Genomic DNA, 13,450 nt, shown 5'->3' on the forward strand with positions numbered 1-13,450 from the left:
CACAAAAGTAGCAATCTCTTCCACCCACCATTTTCTCAGATATCCTAACCCTCGGCCTTGCATGTTCATACATCAGGAGAGCAAGCGAGATCACAACACCTATGATGATGCCATACTGCAAAGAAAAGTTAAGACTTAAAATGAAATCTGAAGAGGTCCATTGCAACCACCCCGAAGTGAAGTGCTACTCATGGGGCATGGTACCCACATTATCGAAAATGTTATATCCTAAACAGTGTATTTTACTCGTGTAATTAGTGTGTTCCAATGGGTGTAACACAAGGAAGTACATTTTTGCACTAGTCTACTAGCAGAGGCTCCATTTAATAAGTAGCTTACGTACCTCCAAGCCAATTACAAAGGACATTATAAAAGTAGCACTGAAGGGCAGAAGGTCCACCTCTGAAAGTGAGGTCACAATTCGTCAGAACAAATTATTGCAACGAAAAAAAGAGAGATAGCAAGTAGAGATAGTGTGATTGTATGCACTACTCACTGTTTGTCCGCCACATGCCAGGAATATCCTGATAGTGCACCATGAAAATGACGGCTGTGATAATAATGGCTGATAAGGCTGCTTTGGGAATGTAGGTAAAGTATGGAGCCACAAACAAGAGGGACAAGATGACGGTCACACCTGGGGAGGTAGTAAAAATGTGGTATGCATTAAGGCCAAATAAACGGAAGGAAAAAATGCAATTGCATAAAGATGACATTTATCTTGAGAAAAAAAAAACTGAGTATACAAATAGTATTTGGATTTTTGAATTTTTGAAATTCAGAACACAAGAACCAAATTTGAATACTGACATTACTCTTGGATTTTTGCATGCCCTTAACTTCTGACATAACATGCAATACAATTTTATGTGCACTCTGACACACCAAAAGCAATCGAACTTTCAATATACAGCACATAACTGAAATGAATGTAACGATAGTGGCAATGAAAGAAGCTCACCAGTGAAAATTCCTCCCATAGGGGTGCGGACACCACTGTTGTGGTTTATAGCAGTCCTAGCAGCAGAATGTCATTATTAGACGAGTGTTACAATGCACAATACAACAAACAAACAAAAAAGCAATGGAAAGTTTCGTGTATACCTTGAAAAACTGCCGGTGCTGGGGTAGGAGCTGACGAATGAACCCATGATATTACAGATCCCTGTAACGAGCACAAGCATACAATGCTGTAAGTGCACAACCAACCACCAGGTTGAGATATTAAAAGCAAATAAGTTTGCACAAATAGAGCTTTTTTTGCATATTCCTTAAAATATTTAGTACAATATATAAAATTTTTGGTTTAGTCAGATATGTCAATTTTGAATCACATTTCCGGCTATATTGAAGAGACTCAATTTTGCGTTAGTGACATTGCGCTGGTGGAGTATGTGGCATATGCACAGAATTTTCAAATTTGATATATTGTGAGAATTTTGTGAGTATTTCAATCTTATGAAAAGGGAATGAGATTACTCAATATTTCCAGTACGCTTACAGTTCTCACATTCATTTCACACACACGGTCTCAGTATTTCACAGAAATTCACAAGTCAAGTACCCTTAAAGCGAATCAGTACTTACCAATAGCAATCATTTCTTGAGTAGAATCGAGGCTTTTCCCCTTTGCTGCATTGAGAAAAAAAAAAAAAAGGTTTCGTTAGACCTGACAGTGCTTGAACAGCCAGCTAGCCATGATGGGGGCACTTACCAAAGGCTTTTGCAATGGCTACAGACTCCAGAATTGACAAGAGAGCTATTATTGGGATTCCAGCACCAAGCTCCTGTATGGAGATATAAATTTTCCAATAGTTTTAAAAATACAAGAAGGGAGAGTCAAATACAGTAACAGTGATACAGGACTGAGAATGGGAATGATCAGAAAACTATGCTCCCAGTATCTACGGCCGTAAACGCACATTCTGTGTCGCATTGCAGCAAACTGTGCAGTTAGACCCCCAATAATGGTTGGGTCATCTCCGTCTGGCACAATGATTTAGAGTGAAATATCGCCAGAGACTCAGGAGGAGATCGATGCGGCTACAGTCTCGAAAGCAACACTCACTCGAACAATGCCGAGGAAATCCAAAGAGATCGTCTGGTTGGTGGCAGGATTGAAGCGGTCGGAACTAAACTCTGGCAGAGCAAAGGGCGGCAATCCCCCCTGAACGTCGTCGGTCATGTCGAAAGGCTTGATATTGATTGTCTGCAGGTACCATGCCAGGACGGCACAGAAGAGCACCACAATGGCATTGCGCGCTGCAACATGACAACAGGATTTACGTAAATTATAACGTAAATTATTACGTAAATGTGTTAAGAATGCACTTTGTCAGCTTATATAGCATAAGTAGAGCTTGAAGTTTTAGGGGTTTACCCGATTCTTCCCCAAATTCGCACCCCGAATTGAAGGTTGCCCCTTTAGGGTGAAACCCGATTTTTACCCGGCAAATTGCCCTCACAGGGATGTCTGTAGGAATGCACTAACATACTTGTTTGGCAGAAAAATGCAGTTACATCACCGTTTGTTCTAAACCGCTACAGTTAGTTTGAATAACTGAGCCCGATTTCTCCCCAAATTTAGCATACTGGAAGTTTTTTCACCCGAATTTGCATGAATTTAGTGCACACGTTTATTTACCCGATTTTTACCCCCCGAATGTAGGAAAAAATATTTCCCGAAAACTTCAGGCTCTAAGCATAAAGACAGGTAGCATTAAGAGGTACCTGTTGCAAGGGTCCACCACACAGTCTCAATCATTTTTCGGGCCTTGCAGGGCAGCCTGGAGTCTGGGCTGAACTTTACATCCTTGAAATGCTGCAGGTCGCAAGGGTGTGTTATAAATAACTCTCAAGCTCGTACTGTAGTAATCACACAGCACTGGTAACATAACGTTAAACTTTACCATTATAATAATAACATTACACATATATTACATTATATTTATACATTATAGATATAACCGTGTAATAATAACGATTACTAACATTATACTACTAATAATTGTAATAATAACATGGTATCATTATGGGTATCTATTTATTTGAACCGGCCGGACCGCAAGACTATGTAGTTTTACCCAGGTATCAATTACTGTAATACAGGTATGCTTTAAGTGGAAGTTTCAATAAGCAAGGATTGCTCTGGAGATTAAACTAGTTAAAGCAACAACATCATGCAGTCCAGGATTGACCACATGTAGTATGGAAACAATGAATTCAACAGCCAGCGGCATTTGACAACATGCGGATGACATGCCTGTACATAGCAGCAACACTGGGATTGCAAACTTAAGTCAATAAATAAATAAATTGATTAATAAACTTACCCTCACAACTAGAAGAAGCACGACGCAGAGAACACCCATGAGCGAATCACCCAGCCTGGAAAAGAAGTAATGAAAACTAGCTATTGCATGTGCGACACAACCAAGTACAGAACTACCCGAAAAAAAAAAAAAAAAGAACAGCAGCTTAACAGATAATTCATAACCAGTCATTTACCTCATTGTGTTAAAGGAAGTAAAGAACTTGTATATTATGTCCAGAAAATGTTCTGCCTTGTAGCGCATTCCAAATAAGGTCTGCAAAGAAAACAGCATGCACGTTAGTGCCTGAAGAAACAGTAACATGCACCACTTAACATAGTAGTAATTGTTTCAGTTATGCTTATGCAATGAGAACTGTCTACCTTAAGTTGCGTGCTGGCTATTGTGATGGCAGCTGCAGATGTGAAACCACTGATGACAGGGCCAGATATGAATTCCACAATGAAGCCTAGTGACGAGAAATAGTTAGAAATAAAATTAGGTCAAAATCATTTACACACTAGAGACAAAACTATTTCAAAGTCACGCTACTGAAATTTTTGAAGATTGTTTAAAACATTTAGACTATTTACCTACTATGTATATCATACTCTACTACAGACTATACGTATTGAAATATTATATTACTATATCTAGCTCTAGAAAAAATGTTGAATTACTTTTGAAACAAAGCACAAAGTTGTCTGTGCATATCTCTATGTTCTCCGATCTTGTTCTTGTAATATTGTAGCAGCACTCAGAATACTAATTTGAAAGTACTTTATGTTTCGAAAATGATGTCATAGAAACACTCAATCATGGTAAAGAAATGCAAGGGGGAGACACGGACGACGGACAGCATCACCTCCGCCGTCTGCTGCAAACTGCAAGTGATCGGCAAAACAGCGACAGTGAAGTCGATACCTCTGCCCTCACTTAGCGTCACAGAAAAGCGTCATACGCGATTCAGGCAAACCCTTATTGCAGTGTTCAGCGACAAAATTCAGCTGCAAACACTTTGCGCATCACCACAGTGGTTACATATCAGTGGTTATCGTACCCGTGAAGAGCAAGAGCAAGAGCGTGTTCAGCAGGATGAAAGGAGTGATACGGCGAGAAGAAAAGGAAGCAAAAAGAAAAACAATACAAAGATCGTGAAACATACCGCGATAAGGGATTCCCTTAATCATGTACGATGTTTTTTGCGACGTTAAGTGAGGGCAGATATGTCGACGTCACTGTCGCTCTTTTCCCGATCACTTGCAATTTGCAGCAGACGACAAAGGTGAAATAGGTCTGTAGCGCGTGCGCACTGAGACTAATTTTGTGCTTCGTCAGTGATTCGAGCGGATCATGCAGAGATCAGGCTTTAATATTGCAATTCCAATGTGTTCCCTAAAGTCAATAATTGAAAAGTTTATCGAAATATCTGTTAATTAGTCCCCTAGTTGAGAAAAAAATACGGTTTCCTAGTAGCAGCCCCGTTGAGCAATCCAATGAGAAAAGTAAAATTTGTTGCAGCTAAAAAGGAAACACCCTGTATACTTATTTAGTATCGTTTAGTTAGGCCCGGTTTCACCAACGTCAATTAACTCTTGAACCGAGATCAACGGTCCCTTAACTTGAATTTGACGCTTAACTGTGCTTCACAAAAGGCGGTTATTATTACTGAAACAATCATCACATCACCAACTAGAGTTTGCAAAAATGAATTGACCATTAACTTCAAGTTTTAGCAACGCTTGATCTCAGTTCAAAGTTAACCAGCGTTGGTGAAACCGGGCCTTATTAGTGAGTTTACCAATAGGAAGCTGACACACAACACCTGCAAATTACGTGACTGGACCTCAGTGGACGAGAGTGGTTTGCTTTCTTGCCATAGTATGTGGAACAAGGGAGACACAGACAGATAGATAAAAACTCATCTTTACCTAGGTTAAGGACTCCCATGAGCACCTGTATAATCCCAGCTAAGAAGGTGAGCAAGATTGCGTAGGTTGGCCCCCCGCCGTGGCTGACGTACTCGGCAGTCATGATGGACATGATAGCCGTTGGGCCGATCGTCAGGTCCTTGCAGCTTCCGAAGAATGTGTACATAAAACTACCCATGAATGCTGTATAGAGTCCATACTGCCAAAAGAAGAAAAGGAAATTTCGTCTGCATCCTCCTCAGAAGGCAAAGACTCTTCAAGAAAGGCTGCATCAGCAACTGCAGCTATCCATAAAGGACATCAGCATTACAACAGAGGTTTGGGTACGTTTATCTCAACAGTCAGTATTAACCAGTAATGTGCTATGAAAGATGGCAGTCGCTGAAAAGGTTAGCCAGCTGTAGGGTTCGAACCCACACCTTCGGGATTACCGCTCCGGGGCTCTACCAATTGAGCTAAGCTAACACACCTCCCCAGCGACTTCCAAGGGCACATCCATCTGAAGGGGCAAATCAACCACTCTCTCTCACTCATCCTCCTTTCACTCTTACATTTTTCTCACTCATACACACAATCATACGAGGGATCGACGGCCATCGTATGATTGTGTGTATGAGTGAGAAAAATGTAAGAGTGAAAGGAGGATGAGTGAGAGTGAGTGGTTGATTTGTCCCCTATTGTTGCCAGAACCTGGAGGACGGAGGAAGGTCAAATAGTAGTGCACAACACATTTCGTAATTACTGTGCTACTATGCCACTGTCAACTTACATTATTTGAGAAAAGATGTTTCAGACTTTAGAGAACATATTCCAACCTGATACATCACCGCTCCTATATCTGTTTAGTGTCCCTTTAATGAACACCCCCCAAAAAAAGGAGGGGGGGGAACCTGATATCACAATACTTGTTGAGGTCTGCAAGAAGATAAAACATAACACAGAGGTTGGTATGACAGGTATAGAAAGATGACGACGACGAGAAGAAATCTGGGACCGTGAAGTATAATTGTGGGCTGAAACGGTAAACAATCCTCTTGAGGCCTATCCTACCTGACTATAGCAGTGCTCACACTTTGTCTAAGGGCCCAGATAACGGGCCAGACGATTAGAGAAAGAAGCGATCCGGCGAGCCCCCTAATCGAGGAATTGATAAAGGCAGCAAGTAACGCTTTGTAAAAAAATACACTGCGCTATTTTTATCTGTGAACATTCTAGGTCCTGACGTTGTCAAGGTAAGTTTAGCTCAGAGTGCATTTCATAACCATGCTAGTAAAACTAAAGAATGCGTGCTGTGGAAAAATATTAGATCAACAGCGTTTATCTGTACAGCACTTCCGTCACCCCTACTGCAGCTAACTTTACCAAATCTCAATCTGAAAAAAAATTTTACTGAAATCTGAAATTCGCCAAGTAACATTTTCCTAGCAGATCCAGGAGGTGCACTGCAGATTTACACAGGTTCACCACAACATATGCTACCCAGTGAAATGCTAGCTACAAAAAAAAAGGTGCATATACTTTGAGATGTGCAATTGCTGAACCGTATTCAGCTCTGTTTTATCGAAACTATCGAAATTTGATTAAAACACTTGAGGTATGTGGCAAGGTGTGGTAAGTGTGGGTAAGTTTGCTAAGATGTTTGCAAATAAGTCTGCTGCTCACTCAAGGGACTGCTCCCTCTGCCCTCATTGTCTTGAACATAATCTTAACTGGAAGAAAACAGCACTATTATTTCTGTATCTACTCCAGTATTTAGTATCGCATGCTGGTATGGGGTTCCACAACAACCACAAACCAAGCTGCTATACAGTGTATGCAAAATAAGGCACTTCATGCTATAGGTAGCATACTCGTACATACAGGTAATTACATAATACTTTGATGGGATAGGATAGGGATAGGTAACATACATCTAGGTAATTACATATAGGTAAAATTTCCTTAGACTCATCTGTACAGCCAGTTCTGAGCAAACATAGCCTACAGGGTACTTATGGCAGCTTCAGGCAAAAGTTACTCATAAAGGTATTTATTGAATTTACTTATCACCCCGATAGGTTTAACACTGCTTTCGCTAACTCCTCTACGACTCCTCTACGAGCTACTACTTATGAGAAGGGAAGAGACTCTTGCTTCGAAGACGCAGAACGATCTGTGGGTGCAAAGTAATGAACTTTGTAGTTCAGTCTTTTTTCAATGAGCACCAAAACCTTATTTGCACAAGCAAGTCAGCAAACTAAAACCAAACTAAAACCACAGTTACGTTGTAACCTATCGTAGGACACACACTTGCTATCTGGTATTCACATTCATTCTTCCATGTGCTGTTTTTGTTTGTGTGTGAATTTTATGTATATTTACGTTGTATTGCTTGTTTTTTTTTTTATTGTAACACTGCCTGCTGCCCTGCCCAGACAGGGGTTTGATGCCCCTTTGCAACGGAATTGAACAAAAACAAAGTTGTTAAGTCGTCGTGGCGCTGCTCGCGAGGAACCCAAGCACGTTGCTCCTTATACTGTGTGCAGGGAGATGGTGCCGCATGAACTATGTTAGTATTTTATTAGTATTTATTATTATTTATTTTACTATTAGTAGTAGTATTTTATTAGTATTAGCTAGTATTTTTGGTTCCCTGCTGTGACGTGCCCTATTCCAATAGTTGTGTCTCACATTAAGGTGGACTCATGCGATCTGGTTAACATTCGCTTCTGAAGAGAGCTAGCTGCACCATCGCAAAATTGTTTTTTTTTTTCGCTTTTTTTTTCTTTTTTGTTGATTGCGATCAATTCCCAGACTGTTACTGTAGAGAATGATATAATTTTGGCCCAAATACCGCAGGCAGGCGTGCCAAGAGAAGCGATTTTGTTGCATCTCCCATAGACTCCCATGTATTGAAAATCTGAAATCTTTAATTTGCTAATCAGTGGATCGCATCGGGCCTTCGAAAATATGCCGTTCCCTGGATAAACTCGAGGGGAACGCGCCTGTACCTGTTTCGTGTAGAAATTTAGCTAGGTTTACAGGAACCCTGCAAACAAAAATTCCCCGTATACTTAAGAACTGAGTCTGCCATAGCATACAACTGTAATCTGTATAAATGAATCACTCAGACTAAAAAATGCATTGAAATTCCTTCCCTTTCTTCTTTCTTTTTTTTTTCGCCCTGTTTTCAAAGCTAGGAAGAATTCTCTTACTTGTGGTGGCAGCCCTGCAAGTGTGGCAAGAGCAAGACCCTGAGGAATGACTGTGAGAGCAACGGTGATCCCCGCAACCACGTCGCCGTGCAGGTCAAGAAGGGAATAATGTGGCAGCCACTTGGTGATGGGCAGCCTGTTCTTCCAGCGCTGCAGGGAGCAGCAACGCTCCTGCATGGTGCCCAATAGGCCATGGCAGGAGAATGTCGGAGGCTCGTGTTCCCCGTCTGTGGCTGAGTCATCGTTGTTGTGGTCACCTGAACGACAAGACCCGAGGCTTAGGTCAGAAAAAAGTAAGTCTAGAAACGGACAGCACCAAAATGATGCTTCATGCATCGATCTGTATTGAAGTAAAATATAGATAGGGAGTGACTTTTTCGGGTTAAACCCGAATCCGCCCGGTTATTCCCCCCCGAACACTGACCTCTGACCAATTCGGGTTAAACCCGATTTCTCCCCGCACTCCAGTCACTATGAAATCCTCAAGTGACGTTTCTACTGAAGACGAACAGAGGTCGCCACGTGTAACACATGTACGAATGGGTCACTTACTTTCCAAGCAATATACCCAGGTTTGTCAACACTGTATATGCCTTTGGGGATTACCGCTGGAAGGTCACGATCTCGCAAAAACAACAACAAAAAACAAAAAAGAGAGATTAAGAAAGGACTTAATAGACAAGAGGAGAAGCAAAAACACCAGATACCACCCAAAGGCACAATTATCGCCCGATTTCTCCCCGAATTACAGATTTAAAAATATCGCCCGATTTTTGCCCCCCCGAACCTGAGAAAGGCATTTAACCCGAAAAAGTCACTCCCTAAATATAGATGAGAATTGAGAGTCAAAAGGTGCAGTTAGTGGTAGATATCTGCGCGACACATTCGCAGAAACTGCGCTTCGGTTGATATTGCACCGTGATGTACAGCTCCAGTCAGAGTTAATAACACTGAAAAAAATTGTGCCTCATTTCCCGAGCGTGATTACAGCCACCCTGGGGAAACTGGGGGAATGTGAAGCGAACAAAATCTTTGCGTTAAACTAACAGAATAATTTTGTTAAATTACGATTTCCTCGTCGCCCCAAGGGTTGCTGTGATCATGTTCGGCAACAAGACCGCATTTTTTCCATTGTTATTAGCTTTGGCGGGAGCTGTAGCAGTAACAAAGTCAAGGTGCACATTTTCTTTGCATATGAATGTCTCTCACACTCAAATCGCTTGAATCAACATGTCACGGTGATAGCATCACGGGGCCAACTAACCACTGCGGTACTGTTAAGTGCCACCAATATCATCTAATGATAAAGCTACGGTGCTTACACATGCCTTGTACAATGTTCAAAGATACCCATGCAATTCCTCTCCTTTTTTTCCTTAACAAACATATACTCCCCCCTCTCCCATTACAGGCTGAGGTATGTTGTCCAGGCAAAGCCATAACTAGCGAACAACTCCATAAAACCATCAATCCACAAATAAAAAGTGAAAGGAGCGTTTTAAAATTAATCTAATCCACTAGACCCCCTCACCAAGCCCCCCTAAAAAGGGCACCAAACCACAAAGAGATTGCTCTGGTTTAAACAGAGTTCTGCACGTCCACCATAACAGAGAAATACAGCGAAATACCTGATTCTTGGCAGGTGGGGTCCAGCTTAACAAAACCTCCACTCAAGCTAGTTTTTCGCTCTGGCATGATGCAAAGGGGAAAACTGTTCGTTCCAAACTGTGCAAGTGACTGCGATGGGCCAGTGTTATCCATTGTCTTTTATACAGTTCTGCACCGATAAGATCAGGTAAGGAGCCTCTTATCAGGACGCTGCCGAAGAAGCTTCAGAGTCCGAAGCGCGAGTTCATGCAGCACTTCAAGAGCTTGGACGTCAGAGGTACAGTTTGACATCACGGAACATCTGGCATCTTGTTTTACTTCAGACTCCCGATTATGTGAAGGTACAAGACATCTGGCAGCCTTTGTTGCTTGTTCTCAGAAAGCTTACGGTATTAAGTGATGCTGACGTACTTTCTTGCAGCAGAGTTATTTGTTTAACAACCGTTGAAACCCCAGTATGACAAGCAATTACGACGCAGACCGATTTCCAAGCCTTTGTTAGAGCGGATGCTTGAAATTAGAAGAGATCCTTCTAACAGTTTGCACAGTCTGTTACAAGGATCGCTTCTCATTAAAGGGGTCTTTTCTAACAATGGCTTGGAGATCTGTCAGTGTTGCTGTCGTAATTGCAGGCCATACTGGCTCTTCACAGGATGCAGCTTGTCTTGTGAATGTCATTTATGTCGGTAGTACCTACAAAATTTAACACAAAGTTATGGTGTAATTACTTTAATGTCTACTTCAATAAATATAAATTAAAGTTGACTGACTAAATTACATTGCAAGTCACCCAAGCTAAATTCTACATCCAAAAGGTCAGTGATCTCTTCAACGGAGGGTGTACTCCTAAATGTTATTTACTATGCGTCCTTGTCTCCAGCTCACTTGTTTACTCGCCATTCTTTCAGTTCTAAGCATGTTCAAAAATCTTATTCTACGGCACCTTCCAACCATACGGGAAGCTTCCAATGCACAAATATTAGGCTCATAAATCTTGGGAGGCAGACTTTACCAAAACCGAGGTGGGGTTTGGGGGGTTCAAACCCTTTCCGACATCGTACCTTTGGTAGTGCATTTGGGAGAGGGAAGCTAGGGTGACATCCTCCTCCCGCATGTAAAGGCCCCATAGAACACCGCCCGAAATATTTTTCTGGCTACGTTACTGCCCTATACCCCTTACAAATGCATGGTTTGAAAATATATTCCAAAAGCCGGGAAGAGGCATACTTTAAAAGGTGTTTGATCTCCGGCCTACCACAACAGTTGGAAAGCAATTAAAAAGACGTTTTGCCGAACTACTTAGGTGGCATCATCAGTACACAATGAGTCCCGAAGGTACAGATCAGCCTACCTGTCCACCAAGATATATCGTAAACATCCTGCAGAGGGCCACGGTTGGCGTTACATACTGTTGAATCACGCCTGATACACCACCTACAAAGGGAGGGTTGCGTTATGGGGAGCTGTGGCTGATCAATGACTGTGGCTGATTTAGTCATGGAGTATGTTGAAACGCATGTGATCAATTCATCACCTTTCCCTGTGAAGTTTTACTGCCAGTACATGGATGACACTTTTGCCCTTTTATATAATAAGAATGTGAGCACTTTTCACCAGGCTCTGAACAGTGTTCATTCTGCTATTCAGTTCACGTGTGAAACTGAGTGTAATACCCCTGTCACACGGACACTTTCGATCCGCATTGAGCCAATGCTCCTCGAGCTCAACGCGGATCGGGCGCTGCTCCACGGACACGTTCGAGCAGGATCGAACTCCGATCCCGCTTAACCCGATCGAGTTCGTTAAACAGGATTGAGATTCTCAAGACTGCTTGAAGACCGCCATCGGCATGCTCGAACTCAGCGACTTTGTAGTTGTATACAAAAACATTACATGAACTGGCAAACGTTGTTATACAAGCCCGTAGAATTTCACGATTACGGTTTTAGTATAGGTGTGGCGGGCGACTGCGTTTGCTTATTTGTTTAATCTCGACCACTATCGACACCACGCCCCCCCCATACCTTCGAGCGAACTGTCACGAGCCCAAGAGCTGGAGACTGTACTCAACACCCTTAAGAAATGCAACTATTCAGGAACTTTCATCAGTGATACCCAACGACGTATGCGACAAAGGACAAACAACTCAGGTGACAGGGCTGGATTGGTGGTGTGTATATCCTTTGTTCAGGGTGTCTCGTATTCAATCCGTAGAGCATTAAGCCCTTTGGGCATAAGCACAGTATTTAAACCAATGTGCGCTCTGGCGAGCGTGTTCACAAAACCGAAGGACTGCACACTGGCTAATGAACAGAATGGTGTAGTGTATAAGATCAGTTACCAGGATTGTGAGCCGAGCTACATTGGTGAAACAGGTAGACGACGGGCGAGACCAATAAAAGAACACAAGCACGATGTGGCCAGTGCTACGCATGCTACGAAGACAAAAACAGAATTGGTCGACCATTGTGGATCGAAAGGTCACGATTTTGATTTTGGTAACGTGACGATCTCGGCTCGCGAGCAACCTTGGGGCCCTAGAAGATTTTTAGAATCTTGGTGTATCAGGCGTGATTAAACAGCATGTAACGCCAACGGTGGCCCTCTGCCGGAGGTTTACGATATCTTGGTGGATAAGTAGGCTGATCTGCACCTTCGGGGCTCACTGTGCACTGATGATGCCACCTGAATAGGTCGGCGTAACGTCTAAGTTTCTAATTGTTTTTTCCCGCTGTTGTGTTAAGCCGGAGATAAAACACCTTTAAAAAAAATGTATGGTGACACCCTCTTTAGGAGGTGCACATAAAAGAAACAAAGGGCACAGTGCCATATAAAGTTGTAAAAACTCTGTAAAGGAAGTTGTAGAACCTCTATAAAGTGAGCCTGCATATGGTTAAGATACGGATACGGTGAAGGTACAGATACGGTGAAGGTACGGATGCCATACTGAGACGAAGTGGTGATGCATCTTTCTTCACATTTGAAATGTTTAATACTCCTGTCACACGGGCATTTCGATCCTTCTCGAATCCGATCTGCATCGAACTTCCCGAGCACGCTCGAGTTTTGACGCTGCTACACGGCCACTTTCAATGTGCATTGAATGGTTGACCTGTGCAAATGAATAAACGAAACTCATTAATTTCGCGTTTCCTGTATAACAGCGATATTAGTGGTAATTTATCGTATACCGACGTAAGCATCATTTGTAGCTTCGCGCGCATGTCCGTCTTAAGTTATGACAGGCCGTCGTAATGGCGGCCGTCGAGCAGTCTTGAAATTCTCAAGCCTGTTATGGGAACTGTCTTGAGTCAAGCAGGATCAAAGTTCGATCCTGCATGGAAGCGGCCGTGTAGCACCATCCGATCTGCATTGGGTTCAAGCAGGTTCGGTCGAGCAGGATCGA

General features: G+C 42.4%; 1 protein-coding gene and 1 long non-coding RNA gene across 7 annotated transcripts in view; one reads left to right on the forward strand and one right to left on the reverse strand.

Annotated features, from left to right (window-relative positions):
• LOC135391757 (sodium-independent sulfate anion transporter-like) overlaps positions 1-13,450 on the reverse strand; it is a 109,465-nt gene that overhangs the window by 6,546 nt on the left and 89,469 nt on the right. For 5 of the 6 annotated variants that reach the window (XM_064622187.1, XM_064622186.1, XM_064622188.1 and 2 more), the window contains 14 exons: positions 8,437-8,693; positions 5,243-5,441; positions 3,695-3,780; positions 3,508-3,587; positions 3,333-3,387; positions 2,731-2,821; positions 2,069-2,262; positions 1,715-1,787; positions 1,588-1,632; positions 1,105-1,165; positions 962-1,017; positions 497-637; positions 344-402; positions 29-115 (listed from right to left, as the gene is read on the reverse strand). In XM_064622187.1, coding sequence (XP_064478257.1) covers positions 29-115; positions 344-402; positions 497-637; positions 962-1,017; positions 1,105-1,165; positions 1,588-1,632; positions 1,715-1,787; positions 2,069-2,262; positions 2,731-2,821; positions 3,333-3,387; positions 3,508-3,587; positions 3,695-3,780; positions 5,243-5,441; positions 8,437-8,693 — 1,484 coding nt within the window. Of the gene's footprint in view, positions 1-28; positions 116-343; positions 403-496; positions 638-961; positions 1,018-1,104; positions 1,166-1,587; positions 1,633-1,714; positions 1,788-2,068; positions 2,263-2,730; positions 2,822-3,332; positions 3,388-3,507; positions 3,588-3,694; positions 3,781-5,242; positions 5,442-8,436; positions 8,694-10,064; positions 10,179-13,450 lie in introns of those variants that run through there. The other variant, XM_064622190.1, reaches the window with a different exon arrangement.
• On the forward strand, positions 8,421-10,809 carry LOC135391759 (uncharacterized). The gene is made up of 2 exons (XR_010422089.1): positions 8,421-8,729; positions 10,212-10,809. It is a non-coding gene; the product is annotated as an uncharacterized LOC135391759 (long non-coding RNA).

Source organism: Ornithodoros turicata, chromosome 4 (genome assembly GCF_037126465.1).
Source record: "Ornithodoros turicata isolate Travis chromosome 4, ASM3712646v1, whole genome shotgun sequence".
NCBI lineage: Eukaryota > Metazoa > Arthropoda > Arachnida > Ixodida > Argasidae > Ornithodoros > Ornithodoros turicata.